At 34.8% G+C, this 14,723-nt stretch overlaps 1 protein-coding gene across 2 annotated transcripts in view; it reads left to right on the plus strand.

Annotated features, from left to right (window-relative positions):
- The window catches only part of LOC149797547 (phospholipid-transporting ATPase VA-like), a 97,056-nt gene that overhangs the window by 50,351 nt on the left and 31,982 nt on the right, over positions 1–14,723 (plus strand). For both annotated transcript variants that reach the window (XM_089962417.1, XM_089962418.1), the window contains exons 12-17: positions 705–866; positions 1,533–1,627; positions 2,709–3,020; positions 6,710–7,019; positions 11,282–11,484; positions 13,580–13,780. In XM_089962417.1, the coding sequence (XP_089818543.1) occupies positions 705–866; positions 1,533–1,627; positions 2,709–3,020; positions 6,710–7,019; positions 11,282–11,484; positions 13,580–13,780 (1,283 nt within the window). The remainder of the gene's footprint in view (positions 1–704; positions 867–1,532; positions 1,628–2,708; positions 3,021–6,709; positions 7,020–11,281; positions 11,485–13,579; positions 13,781–14,723) is intronic.

Genomic DNA, 14,723 nt, shown 5'->3' on the forward strand with positions numbered 1-14,723 from the left:
TGGTCCTACAGGAAAATGGTGATACTTGCACTTATTATATGGCCACCTCTGGGGTCATATTGAAAATCTTATCATTCTTTAGACTGAATGGTCACATAAGCATGGGATTTTCACTGAAAGACTTCTTATGAAAAATGGGAACCAGTCTAGAAATGGGTGAAGATAAAATAAAGTATATATTGGTTTGGCTGGCCAGGATTGGTTGATAAAGATAATTAGATTTAGTAAAAAGAATCTTTTAAGAGCTTATTGTAGATGTTTAATTGATGGAATTTCAGTCCTTTGACAGTTGAGCATGGAACTCTCATTACTGAAATTAGCACCTGACTCTTTGGTGCAGAATTGAAAGCACACGTTTCAAGTGCAAGTAGATCCAGAAAATGTCATGGCTCATATTGTTTTTCTACACAGAAACAGAAGTTATCATCCAGGATACATCTATGCTGATAAATATAATTTTGATCATGAGCATGCAGAAATTTAAAGTTATTGAATTTTTCATATGGTGTTTGCATAGGTTTACTGATTTAGCATGACCAGTCCTGTGTGATGCATGGCCATATAAAATCCAGATTTGAAAGCTTTGACAGACAGTTAGAGATATCTTTTTATGGTTATGCACAGTGAAGATTAAAATACAATTTTAGATTTACAGCATTTTCATTTTTTCATTGATGACCATTCCCATTTTCTTTGTTTTCCAGTTGATGGAGAGGTAGAATTCCAAGTGCTACAAGTTTTGCAGTTTGATTCAACCAGAAAGCGCATGTCCATAATAGTGAAACATCCTCTGAATGATGAGATCATTCTCTATACCAAGGGTGCTGACTCAGCAGTTTTGAGTGTCCTGCATAAAAAGTATAGATGTAAGTTGCTTGTAGTATCCATTCATATGCAATCATACATGTTCATCCTGGAGGACTGACCAAATTGCATCTTTATGGACAGGTGCAGAGATGCTGCCAGGGCACATGACTGTGCAAATCATGCAGAATCTTTACAAATGTATGCACTTTGAGAGAGTGATGTACATGAACTGTAAATTTGTTTAAAGTCTGCATATAAAAATGTACTCTTTGCAGTATACAATTTTTATTGAATTGATCCTAGTAATAATCATTACCACCCTCACTTATCCTAGTAATAATCATTACCATCATCACTTATCCTGGTAATAATCATTACCACCCTCACTTACTCTAGTAATAATCCTTACCATCATTGCTTGTCCTAGTAATAATCCTTACCATCATCACTTATCCTAGTAATAATCATTACCATCATCACTTATCCTAGTAATAATCATTACCATCATCACTTATCCTAGTAACAATCAATACCATCATCACTTATCCTAGTAATAATCATTACCACCCTCCCTTATTCTAGTAATAATTATTACCATCAGCATACAATGATTATTAAGTTCAATTCTGGAAGAGGTGACTTAATTTTCAAGCAAGTTAATTTAGTTATTCTTAATGAATAATGAAAGATTCATAATTTCATGAACATGAGGTTTTTTATTACAGCGGATGATGACTTGAAGTACATTGTTCAGCAGACAGAAGAATACATAACTTTGTATGCTATGCAGGGACTCCGGACCTTGTGCATGGGCAAAAAGGTGAGGGGGTATGGTTTATGCCTTATGCTTTGTTGTACTTTCAACTCGAGTTACATACCTTGCCACTTGGATATATACAAGCTAGAAGTGCAAGCAGGCACATTGGTACATGTTGCAGGAAAGATTTATAAGACTGTTGCTGACCAGTTTTTAATGTTATATAGCATCATGTAATATAACATTATGTCATATTAAAGGTTACCCTTGTAATGAAGAATTTGTAACATTGCTTTTATTATTATAGTTTCAGTTTACATATTGAAACAAGACACAAGTGAAACAAATGAGATAAGGTTGTATGTAGGCTTTCTCCATAAAATACATCCCTTTGCCACATTGATGTTTTTTTGGGAAATAAACTCTGCTACCTTTCGAATCCATTCCTATCCTGAAAGATGAAAATGTTCTGATTCCCTTTGTGTAACATACAAAGGAAAGAAACTCTTCATAATTACTTTCCCTCATTACTGCTAGGTAGCTATTTGGTGGTCGTAAATAAAAAATGCTGCCAATGTGGCATCCAATATGTTCACCACAGCAACTAATATGAAATCTTGTTATTGCTGAAGAATATTGGAGATGATTTCAACACTTTGCAGTTAAAGGAAGAAATGGTCTTATATTGAATTCTTTTCACCCAGTAGATCACCAGTCCCTTCAATATGCTGTGTTAAAATAAATCAGTTAGAACAAAACTTTATTGTTTCCATCAGAGAATAAATTTGTATGTATTTTCTGAAATTTTGACTTACCCTACAATAATCTAAATTTCTGTTGAAAATATTGGTGATCAATGATTGCTGAGTAAAAACCTTTATTCACTTAATTCTCTTTCCGAATTTTTTTTTTTCCTTACTGGAAATTAAAAAGACCTAGTAATCTCCAGAAAGCCTGAAGAGTCTGCTGAAAATGTGTCATTACAGTATTTATATGCCCTGCTGTGAATGTATTTGGGGCATATGATATTGCTCTTATTTGTTTGTCTGTCCTACTGTCCTGTCAGTTTTTGTGTTAGGTCACTTTGGTTGGCTACTCATGTTCTGTAAACATATTTATAGTTTCTAACAATTCTCATCCACAGACTCTGAGGGTAGGTGAATATGATGATTGGTACAAGAAGTATAAAACTGCAGAAACAGCCATGGAGGGCCGTGATGAGAAAATGTTGGAGTGCATATGTGCTCTTGAAAAAGACCTTGACCTGTTAGGAGCTACAGGTATTGAGGACAAGCTTCAAGATGGTGTACCAGAGACAATATTCAATCTCCGACAAGCAGGAATAAAAGTCTGGGTTCTTACTGGTGACAAGCAAGAAACTGCCATTCAGGTGGCCTATGCCTCCAAACTTATTGACAAAACTCAGGAGATGATTACAATCAACACACATAATTTGGTAAGGCACATGCTATCAGGACATTTTTACAGTTCATTTCTTTAAGCACTATTTGCTATGCTGGCGTGATGAAAATATCAAGGTTAAGGCATCACTTTATATTGGAGATGGTTAGGATGATTGCTGTCTTGTCATTGTCAACAATGTTAGGATTTTTTATGAAGACTTTAGCCTCAATGCTGAAGGCTCATCTCATGTTGGATTGAGATGTGTTAGAATGTACAGTATTTTTTTTATGTACAATAAAATACATGAACTACATCAGATATGTGTCATAGACTGTAAGCAGTACTGTATCGCAAGACTGTACAAATGATAAAATTATGTTTTTCTTAACAAAGAATGTCTTATATTTATGTTTAAAAACACCGGGTTTGTTTTGCTTACCCGACTTATATTATCATGGTTGTAGACAGAATACATAACATGTGAAATCTGCCAATATTAACAAGGTAATCTTGCATCTGATTGGCAGACTTTGTTCCCTCTTAGCAGACCATATTTCAATAAAACATAATAAATAGGTTTTTAGCTGACTTAGCATTAGAGCCAAGTGAACTTATGATATGGCCCTTCATCTTTTGTGCATCATTGGTCAAAAAATTTATTTTCAAATTCTTCTTAAAAACTTCCTAACCAATTTCAAGCAAACTTGGTACAGAACATTGTATCATAAAGATCTTTCAAGATTAAAGATAGTCGAGTGAGCCTGTAGAGTTTTCTCAACTCTGGGATGTATACTCTAGCTTTTTTATTCTATTTCTCTGTTTAACCAAATATATTGCTCTTCATTTGTCTAACTTGGTTGTCTCAGAAAGTTGTGAACTCCATCTTATTTACCTGCCCTGTGGTCTGTAGTACTTCCTATTCATCTCAGTATTCAATTTTACCACTCCAGTGGCCTAGTGGTTAGAGTGTCTGCCATGGATCTGGGAGGTCATGGGTTCAAACCCCAATCGAGTCAAAGCAAGGACTTATAAAAATGGTATTAACATCTGCCTTGATAGGCACTCAGCATTAAGAGGTTAGTATTAGGACTGGTCAGCCTGGTGTCAGGATGATATTACTGGGTGGGACATCCTGCTATATGTCTACAGACATTGTAGCGATATGACTGCAAAATTGTTAAAGCTACGTTGAAAATCCCAAACACACACACACGGTATTCAATTTTGTTTATGAATGTCAAATACTTGATCTATTAGATTTTGTTTTTGAATGTCAAATACTTGATCTATTAGATTTTGTTTATGAATGTCAAATACTTGATCTATTTAGATTTTGTTAAGCCGGTCAGAGACCAGGGTTAGCTTATGGGATCCATCATCCATAGTCTGTCTGTTCATTAGTACAGGTTTGTTATCCTACTTCTCCTAAACTACTTGGAGGATTGACATAAAACTTGAGACATACATTCTTTCATTGGTCTAGATGGCCCTAACTGGAAATAATGCCACTCGGAAATTCAGTATGGATGCCACAGTGGCAATCTTGAGATTCTTATCACAATTCCTCCTGAATGAAAGGTCATATCAATATGGGGTTTTCATTAAGAGACTTTTAATGATGTCAGGTTGATTCTGAATGAAAATGGTGTAAATCTGATGTCCAATATGGCAGCCACCTTGAACATTATGTTATAACTACTCCTTCTAACATGGGGACTTAACCAGATGACAATTTATCAAGTCTAGTTGGTCCCAAAGGAAACTGGTGTCAGTCTAATGTCCAATATCTTCAAAATCCTGTTATTAAAACTCCTTCTAAACAGAAAGTCATGTAGATGTAATTTTCACCAGAAGATTTCTTAAAGTGTCTTGTTGGTTTGCAATGAGAATGGTGCCCATTTGATATCTAATATGACTACCACATTGGTCATCTTGAAAATATTAATTTCACTACTGCTTCTAAAAGTCATATTGACATGGGGTTTTCACCCAAAAGCTTCTTATGATATCTAGTTGGTCCTAAATGTAAATGGTGCCTTATGACTGCTAATATGGCAAATCTTATGACTAGTCCTACATGCCTAGTCATATTGACGTTATCCTTTTACAAGAGACTTAAGAATATGATGTCCAGTTGGTCCTAAATAGAAATGGTCTGAATCTGATGCCCAGTATGGCCACTGTGGTGGCTGTATTATTACTCCAAAAGAGCAGAAAGTCATTTCAATGTAGGGTTTCTTACACAGTCTTGTTGGTCTTAAATAAAAAGGGTGCTGGTGTGACATCCAATATGGCCTGCATGCTGGCCATCTTGAATGTTTTGTTATCACTACTTTTCTTAAATGAAAAGTCATTTTGACACAGGGTTTTCATCAGATGACTTCTGATGGTGTCTAGTTGGTCATAAACTTAGTAAATCATGTGCTAACCTTAGCCAGTATCTTAAACGACTTGAAACTGCTTCACATACATTTGGTGATTGGAGACAGGGCCATTTCTAGGGTAAGAGGATGAAACTCCTTCCTTCTCATGCCTGTTCTCCTAATGTTTTATGATTGTGTAAGGTATTTGATGAAGAAACCAATTTTTATATTAAAGTTGTTTCTTCAGTTATGCTTATTAGTCATAACATTGAAATTAGAACAACAGAAAAATGTCGTCAGTGTAATGATGTAATTGTATTGGGTCAGATTAGCGATGTGCCAACCAATACAGGTTGGACATCATTTTAGGTAGGATGGTGATGTTCACAAGAGTTGGGATGATGATGTTCAGAAGAGGTTGGGGTGATGATGTTCAGAAGAGGTTGGGGTGAAAATGTTCACAAGAGGTTGGATAGAAGAACCCTGCAATGGTCCTTCTATAGTTAATTCCCCATTTTTCTTGTGGTACCAATTATAATGGATTTTGTGGATGTTTCAAACAGTGAATGTAAAGACCAGACTAACAGTGACCCTTCTGCAAAAGTTGTAGGTCCTCGTCAACAAACCATTAATTGAATGACCTAACTAACTTTGACCCTTCTGTGAAAATAGTAAGAACTTGTCAACAAACCATTAATTTGGGTACTGATGATTGTGTAATTTTTTTTTGCCAAACCACAAAAATTGATTCCCACAAAAATTACTGAATTTACCATATTGGGATATTAGAAGACTTTTTATATTATTTGTAGACAAGATATGTGCACCTTGTGATATGATTTACCTAATGTTATTGATGTTATATTTTATACCGTCAGCTCTGTGGTGTCATGTAAGTTACTTTACCGCAACATATTTGGTGCTAGATGTAACCACTGTCTCACTTTATATCAAACTTTGAGCTGTAAAAGGAATTTGTCATTGGTGGGAAGAATAGGTCAATAGGTGGGAGAGAAAAAAAACATATCATGGGATGGTGGCTGGGATTGTGGAGGTTTAACTCACAGGGAACAAGATTTTTGCCAGGGCCATGGCATGCCTCATCCATCCCTGGCACAAGATTTATTCTCATGGGTTAGATAACCTTATCCTGTCTATGCCATGGATAAAGATTCAGGTAGCCTTGTCCATATTAGCAGATTGTGATAAATGAGTGTCACTTTTAAGGTGGTGACAGTGGAGGGTGGTGGTATTGTTATTGTTAAATAAAGGTTTGTCTTTTGAGTCGTATGAGCAGGGAGGGTACATTGCTGCACATTTTGCATGCAAGATTTGATTTTATGTGGAAACATTGTGCTGAATGTATTATAAATTACAGGAAGAAACAAAGGATTTGATAGAACATCATCTAAAGGATATCGAGATGGACAAACCCCATTCTTTCAGAAAGCAGTCTGCCAGGTCCTTGAAGTCAGCTGATGCTGAGAAGCAAAAAGAGTATGCTATGGTGATTGATGGTGTGTCTTTAGCCTTTGCCCTGAATGAAACAGATAAAAATCTGAAGAGAGACTTTTTGAAGCTGGCAGAGAAATGTAAATCTGTAGTCTGTTGCAGAGCTACCCCAATACAGAAGGGAAATATCGTAAAGATGGTCCGTGATGACCAAAGCAAGCTAACATTAGCCATTGGTGAGTAGTGCTAGATTGACGATGCTTGTATGGTGGATTATCTTTATTGTTTGTCTTGTTATATTTTCTTCCAGAAAAATGAAAAATTCATGCAAATGTCATTGAAGGTTTTATAAATGTAAAGCCACAGAATGATGTCAGTTTGACAGCAGCATAAAATTAAAACTTCACAATAATTGTCTATGATAAGCAGCATAAAAAGTTGGTACCATAAAAATTACTACTCAGTAATATGTTTGTAAAAGGCATCATGGATTCACTAATAAGAGGCATAATGGATTCAGTAACGAAAGGCATCATATATTTACTAATAAGAGGCACCATATGGATTCAGTAATAAAAGGCATTATGGATTCACTAATAAGAGGCATTATATGGATTCTGTAATAAAAGGCATCATAGATTCACTAATAAGAGGCATCATATGAATTCAGTAATAAAAGGCATTATGGATTGATTCAGTAATAAAAGGCAGCATGGATTCAGTAATAAAAGTCATTATGGATTCAGTAATAAAGGGCAGCATGGATTCAGTAATAAAAGGCATTATGGATTCAGTAATAAAAGCCATTATGGATTCAGTAATAAAATGCATTATGGATTCAGCAATAAAAGGCAGCATGGATTCAGTAATAAAAGGCATGGATTCAGTAATAAAAGGCATCATGGATTCAGAAATAAAAGACATTATGGATTCAGAATGAAAGGCAGGGATTCAGTAATAAAAGACATTATTGATTTATTAATACTTGTTAATAAAAGGCATATGGATTCAACAATACTTTAATAAGAGGAAGCGTAGATTCAGTAATACTTGTTATTAAGGCACTATGTATTCTAAAGGTGTCTGGTATTTCCAGTGTAGCAGTTTACATTTGTATTTTTTTGTGGTGTTACATACCATGGTACTTTTTAATTGTACCGGTACTTTGGTAATTTCCACCAGAAATGTACAGAAATTAACGAGTAATCTAGCTATGAATGTATTGCAGACATGCCAAATTTTATGAAAATTACCCTGAAAATACGGAGTTTAGGCATACTAGCAAAAACTACGGAAAAATGATTGTTGTCGAAAAATCCAGATAATTGGAACATCTGTGCTTTATTTGGATCCAGGTTTCATCTTAGAATTAGTGAAATTAGTCAGGGAACCAGACTAACTTTACAGCAGCACCCCAGATGCTTTAAACTGCACCTATTTATTCATGCAAAGCATCTGCATGATCAAACTGTTGATTTAAATTTTTTTTAAATGGCATCCAGAAAGCAATGCACGTTTAAGACAAAAGGGAAAATAAGCTTCTTGAAAAGTGTTAATAATCATCACAGAAGAATAAAAAGGAGTATTCAGATTCTTGTGAATGAAAGCTGGAACAGACACAATTACGTTTATTGGACATCACATGCCAATATGAGTATGACTTGTGGCAGGAGATATGATTGCCATTGTCATGTGAAATGGAAAAGAATTTTCAATAATATGTCAAGTTGAGAGATAGCAACAAGCCATTGAGCTGCATAGGGTTTGGAACTAGAGATTGTGCAGCTGTACTAGTGGTAAATAAAGGCTGCATGTACATTGCAAACTTTCCGTTTGAACATAATGTTTATCGTCGATGCATCAAACTTTTAATTACATTTTCCAGATTTACAATAGCAGTTATTGTTACACCTTACATAAAACTGGTCAGTTTTACAAAAAAAATCAACTGCCTTACTGAGACGAACTCGTCAGGGTTGGCAGGTCTGTTATTGATATTAGCAGCATGTATTCATTTTAAATGACAAGGCAATAAAGACATATTTGTTTAAAATAGAGTTGTATTTGTCACAAATTAATTTGAATATTACAAGTATATATGTTATGGAATCCATGATGCCTATAATTAACAACTATTATGGAATCCATGAAGCCTGAAATTAACAACTATTATGGAATCCATGGTGCCTATAATTAACAACTATTATGGAAGCCATGATGCCTCTCATTTACAACTATTGCTTCATCCATTAGAGCTGAGTACCATGAAACATTTTTTGTACCAAGATATTTCCGAGCATATCGTGATACTTACCACAGTATACCATAATTATATTAGGAACTAACAATTTAATGTTCTGGGGCAGGGGTCTAACACTCTTTTTTGGAAATTTTCAGCTATCAATAGCTAGAACAAAGATCTTTCTATGATTTAAAGTAATATAATGCCAAGTTACATCTGTTATATTTTTTGGAAGAAAAAATTTATCTTAAAAATAAAAGAAAAATAGTCATCTCGACACCAAATTTTAAATGGTCAGTACCTTATTGTAGATGAATTTGCTAGGTGTATGTTAACTGTTACGTTGTAATTTAAAAACTTTCACTAAAGTGGAATCATTAAGCTTACATTATATCTGACACCCTGAAAATATTCACTGAAAATGTATCCACAGTTTAGTAGAATAAAACTGGTCTTGACTGACCATTCTTATTGACAGCTAAAAGTTTCATAAAATAGATGGTCCTTAAATTTGAAATGTTTCAACTAATTTGTTGAAACTGCATTTAAAAAAATTCTTGGAAAGATAGGTTTCAGTCCTTTTATGACACATATTTCTCCAGATATGTAAACCAGCAAAGTTGTATAATTATATTATTCAATGAAGTTAGAGCAGCTGTTGGGATAAACACTGAGTAAATCAGCTCTTTAGATGAAAAAGCAACTTCTGCCTTAGTTTCAAAATGAGACATAAGAAGGTAGATACTTTAATTTACTAAATTCTGGTGAACATAGTTTCAGTGAATTGTGTTCAAATTAAGTTTTGCTAAAATTGACATAAAGAAAGTATGTATACTGGAAATATAAAATCTGCCTTGATGGACATTTCTGAAAACTGTGTTACCTGGGATGGATATTTATAGCCACCATTTTAAAGACATCTTTTATATTGAGGATGGACTTAAAAATGTCACTTTAAAGAAATGCTCAGATGTTTGGTCGATAATAGTATTTTAACATTCTTCATTGTTATGAATGATTTCATATTATGTGTGATTTAATAAAATACTTAATGTTGGAATAAAATGACTACACTTACCTGTGGATGGAGTAGCAAGTGTGCGCAGATTTAATAAGGTATGCATCATTAACACTTGAGAAGATTTATTTATTTCATTTATTTATTGGAATTACAAAGTACTCATAGACTGGATTATAAAACCACTATTTTGGGATTATTGTGAATTCATTTGAAGACTTAGTGGATTATGTCATTGTGGTACATCAAGACTTGACACATTATCATATTCAAGGCTACTGGCATATCAGCACATCCGAGATTTGACTTCATTCAAAACACCACTGGAATACATTTGGAATACTCTATACTTTATTTTCTAAGGAAATAAACTATTTATTGAAATTTACAAAACTTTTTCTTTTTTGCTGTTTTCTGTTAGTTTATGATCATAGAATCATAACACCATATCATTTATAAGACCAGCTTTTCAGTGGAGGAGGGATGGTCTAATAAGAGGCAACCACTACTGTACCACCAGATTTATTATTTTTTGCCCATAAGGAATATGCTTAAATTTTAAGTTACTGTTATACTTTGGTTTCATGACACTTAAATATTTTATTTTATTTGGAAATAGCACAAAAAGTTCTTCAATCTTTGCAGAGAAATTTTGTGCAGGTGCTGGAGTCTATTCATTATCAGAAATTCTACATATAACCTGTTAGTTTAGAGTTCCTTTTTCAGTGATTTCTGACTCATAACCACATAATTATTCCAATTAAAGGGCTGCTAAAATTTCATGTTGCAGGGTGTGCCTAGTTTGATTTAGTAACAGTATCCATTGTGTGACCTGAAAGTCTGGTGAATATTAATTGTCTGTTTTGGTTTAGTCTAGGCTTTATGAGCAGATTTGTTATATAGGCATCATTATTCATGCAGCCCATTGATAGTATCTTCATCATCGTCAGTGCTAAGATCATATTTGTAGTTTTCCTACAAGCTTTGGAAGTATTTTATGTGAGGATCTGTCGTGGCAAAGTTTGCCGGTCAGAGACTTTGCATTTCTTAAAGGTGCATCATCATTATCATTATCATTATCATCGACAACACATTATTATCATCATCATTGTTGTCATCAGTAATAAGATTATGTATTGTGCCTGAGGTTTTGGAAGCCTTTTATAAGGACAGTTCATCATGGCACAGACTGTAGGTTTGACTCGTCAGTTTGTTAGTCCCTTATTCTTACAATGCAGGTGATGGTGCTAATGACGTGAGCATGATCCAGACAGCAGATGTTGGAATTGGGATATCAGGACAGGAGGGAATGCAGGCTGTTATGGCCTCAGACTTTGCCATAGCCAGATTCAAATTTTTGCAGAAACTCCTACTTGTCCATGGACACTGGTCGTATGATCGACTAGCAAGATTTGTTGTCTTCATGTTCTACAAAAGTTTGGTAAGTCATTTTCAGTTGGTTTTTGTTTGCCTTGGCTAATGTAAATTCATTTATTACTGTGGACATCAGAATAAATTTAGTTCTATTTGGAGAATTAATATTTTTATGGCAACCTAAATTCATGGATAAATCTTTCATGAGGACAGGGGTCTTAATGTTTGGGACAGGATTAATAAAGTAATAAATCTTGGGCATGGCTCTTACTGTATGATCAGGTCTCTTAATATCAGGGATAGAGTTCTTATTATTTTCACAGATTAACCATTCTGAAGTTTGTATAAGCCATGGTTGGTAGCTGTCACAAAATCCATAAAAACTGGTATTCCACCAAAAATAGTGAATTCACATTATGTCATCAGTCATGACAGGTAACTCTCACGTGTCAGTCATTACAGGTAGATCTTATCCATTACTGTGAACTTGCAATGTCAGAAATCATGACAGAGAAAGATCTAAGTTATTCATCATAGTAAATTCAAAGTATGTCAGTAGTCATTAGAGAGAGATCACAGTGTCAGCAGTTATCACAGGGATCTCACTTATCCGTCATAATGAATTCGCAATGTCAGCAGTTGTGACAGATCTCACTTATCCATTATGGTGAATTGCCAGCAAGCATGAAAGATCTCACTTATCCTTCATAGTGAATTGCCAACAAGCATGACAGATCTCACTTATCCTTCATAGTGAATTGCCAACAAGCATGACAGATCTCACTTATCCTTCATAGTGAATTGCCAGCAAGCATGGCAGATCTCACTTATCCTTCATAGTGAATTACCAGCAAGCATGACAAATCTCACTTATCCTTCATAGTGAATTGCCAGCAAGCATGGCAGATCTCTCTTATCCTTCATAGTGAATTGCCAGCAAGCATGACAGATAAATCTCGTATCCATCATAGAATACGTTTCTGCATCAAAGCATTTTGTATGCTGATGCTTTTGAACTTCTTTAATATCTTAATGGATTTTGACTTGTCTAAAACAAAAAATGATGAATATTGCATTCTCTTTATTGTCATTGGACATTAGATTAGGCCATTTGATCCAAATTTCCACATGTTCTTGTATTCTGAAAGCATCAAATAGAAACAGCATAAACTTCCTATTATTTGGGTGCTGGGCGGCTAAGTGATCTAAAGTGCTCACCTTTTTTTGATCATTGCCATCTTACCTCAGTCTGTGTGGATTCATGTCTTGGTCTTGGACAATGGGGGTATATGAGAAAGCTTGCCAGTAGATTCCAGTGGGTTGGTGGTTCTTTCCAGGGTTTTCCAGGGTTCTTCTCCACCAGTTGCAATGTATATCCTATTATGTGCTGGAAAATGGCATTAACCTTAGAGCAAGAATAGCAATTTCATATTATTCTACTTATTTATATTTTAGACCGCTTCAGTGGCCAAGTGGTTAGAACATCTGCCTCGGATGAGAGAGGTCATGGGTTTGATCCCTGGAAGAGTCATACCAAAGACTTACAAAAATGGTACTAACAGCTGCCTCGCTTGGCGCTCAACATTAATAGGTTAGTGTTAGGACTGGTCAGCCTGGTGTCAGGATAATGCGACTGGGTGGGACATAATGTTACATGTCTGCGACATGCCCCTTGTGCTAGACATCACTATAAACTGTCACACTGCAGACATCGTAGTAATACGACTGAAATTTAACAACAAAATAATATAGGTAGATAATAGTAGGAATTCAAAGTACAGAAGGAAATTGAAACTTGCAAGTTCTACAATATTTAGTTATGTAAAATAAAATTGCCATATTGATTAAGTAATATAGTTTGAACATTCTGTATTATCTTGATGACCATTGATTCTTTGCACACAACAAAGACTGCATGTTTTTCGCACCATTAGTTAGTATCTTGTGTCCACAGACAGGGGAGAAGTTTGATGATTGCAAATATTTGTTATTACAGAGATAGATAAAACTCTTTACAGATATATCAATACAGATTTGAAGATAAATTTATCTCCATTTTCTTTGCTTTCATTGTATCAAAATTACATAGAAGGTTTGAGATGGGAAGCAAACTTGTTTCCATACTCCTATTTATCAAGTTTTGTTCTTTTTTATTTGTACAGGTTTCCACATTTACATTCTATTGGTTCAACTTCTACAGTGGTTTTTCGGGTTCTACACACATTGACAGCTTGTTCCTGATGCTCCAACATGTAGTCTTCCATGCCTTCCCCCCTGTTATTAATGGTATTTTGGATAAAGATCTGTCAGCATCAACCCTTATGAAAAATCCTGAACTTTACAAAGTGGGACCAGCAAACTTTGTATGTAAAATATATCTGACTCTATTTACTGCATATATATGGTGTATTATGCTGCCAGCATATGTGTGTGTGTGTGTGTGTGTGTGTGCATTTGTATTTGGTGTCAACCAAGGATATGCATGAGATTACACATCAGCTTACCAAGGACACACCTCCAACTGAGGATGTCCTCAGTGGGAAAAATGGTAAAATCTTGCTTCTACCAACTATTTTAACCTAGAATGATGTAAAATCATGATTTTTATGAAGGTCCCCCGTTTACACACTTTGTGCTTGTTTGTTTATTTTGGAGTGTGTCTTTCTTCCAAAGCTGTTTATACACATGCCTGAAACCACGTCCTTTATTGGCCGGTGGAAACATTTCCTAAACTCTTTGATAGATATCATTGATGGCATGAGTTATTATCAAGCTAAGACAGTTCATTCATTTGCCCCATTTATCTTGGAGTCAATGTCAAAGTTATAAAAAAAAACTTTTTAAGAATTTGGATTAAAAAAATGTCATTTGCATATTTTTCCTAAACCTCTTAATAGATTCTTATCATACTTGGCATAAATCATTATGAAGATATGACAATTCATTCTGTAAAATGTGCACTTGCCTAATTGCCAATTGAGCCAAGGTCAGAGTCATAGAAAATTTACATTCATGTTGTTTTCAGTTTATTGTATTTCCCAAACCCCTCAATGAATTTTTCCTATACATTATTTGTCAAGGTCACATGTTTTACAGAAAGTTGGTTTGACATACAGGCCATGGATTTCTTATGTAATTTTTGTACTTATTATGTTTGACTGCATATAATATATACACAACTGTACACAAACTGTCTCAGTCATTGCATAATGCACTGGTGGATCAGAGTTGGTTTTCTTCACATGAAACTTTGATGTTAGACTCTGATCTTCTAGTGCATAATGTGAGGGCAGATCTGGATCTTTG

Source organism: Sinohyriopsis cumingii, chromosome 6 (genome assembly GCF_028554795.1).
Source record: "Sinohyriopsis cumingii isolate HCF-2022 chromosome 6, ASM2855479v2, whole genome shotgun sequence".
In the NCBI taxonomy this organism is placed as follows: domain Eukaryota; kingdom Metazoa; phylum Mollusca; class Bivalvia; order Unionida; family Unionidae; genus Sinohyriopsis; species Sinohyriopsis cumingii.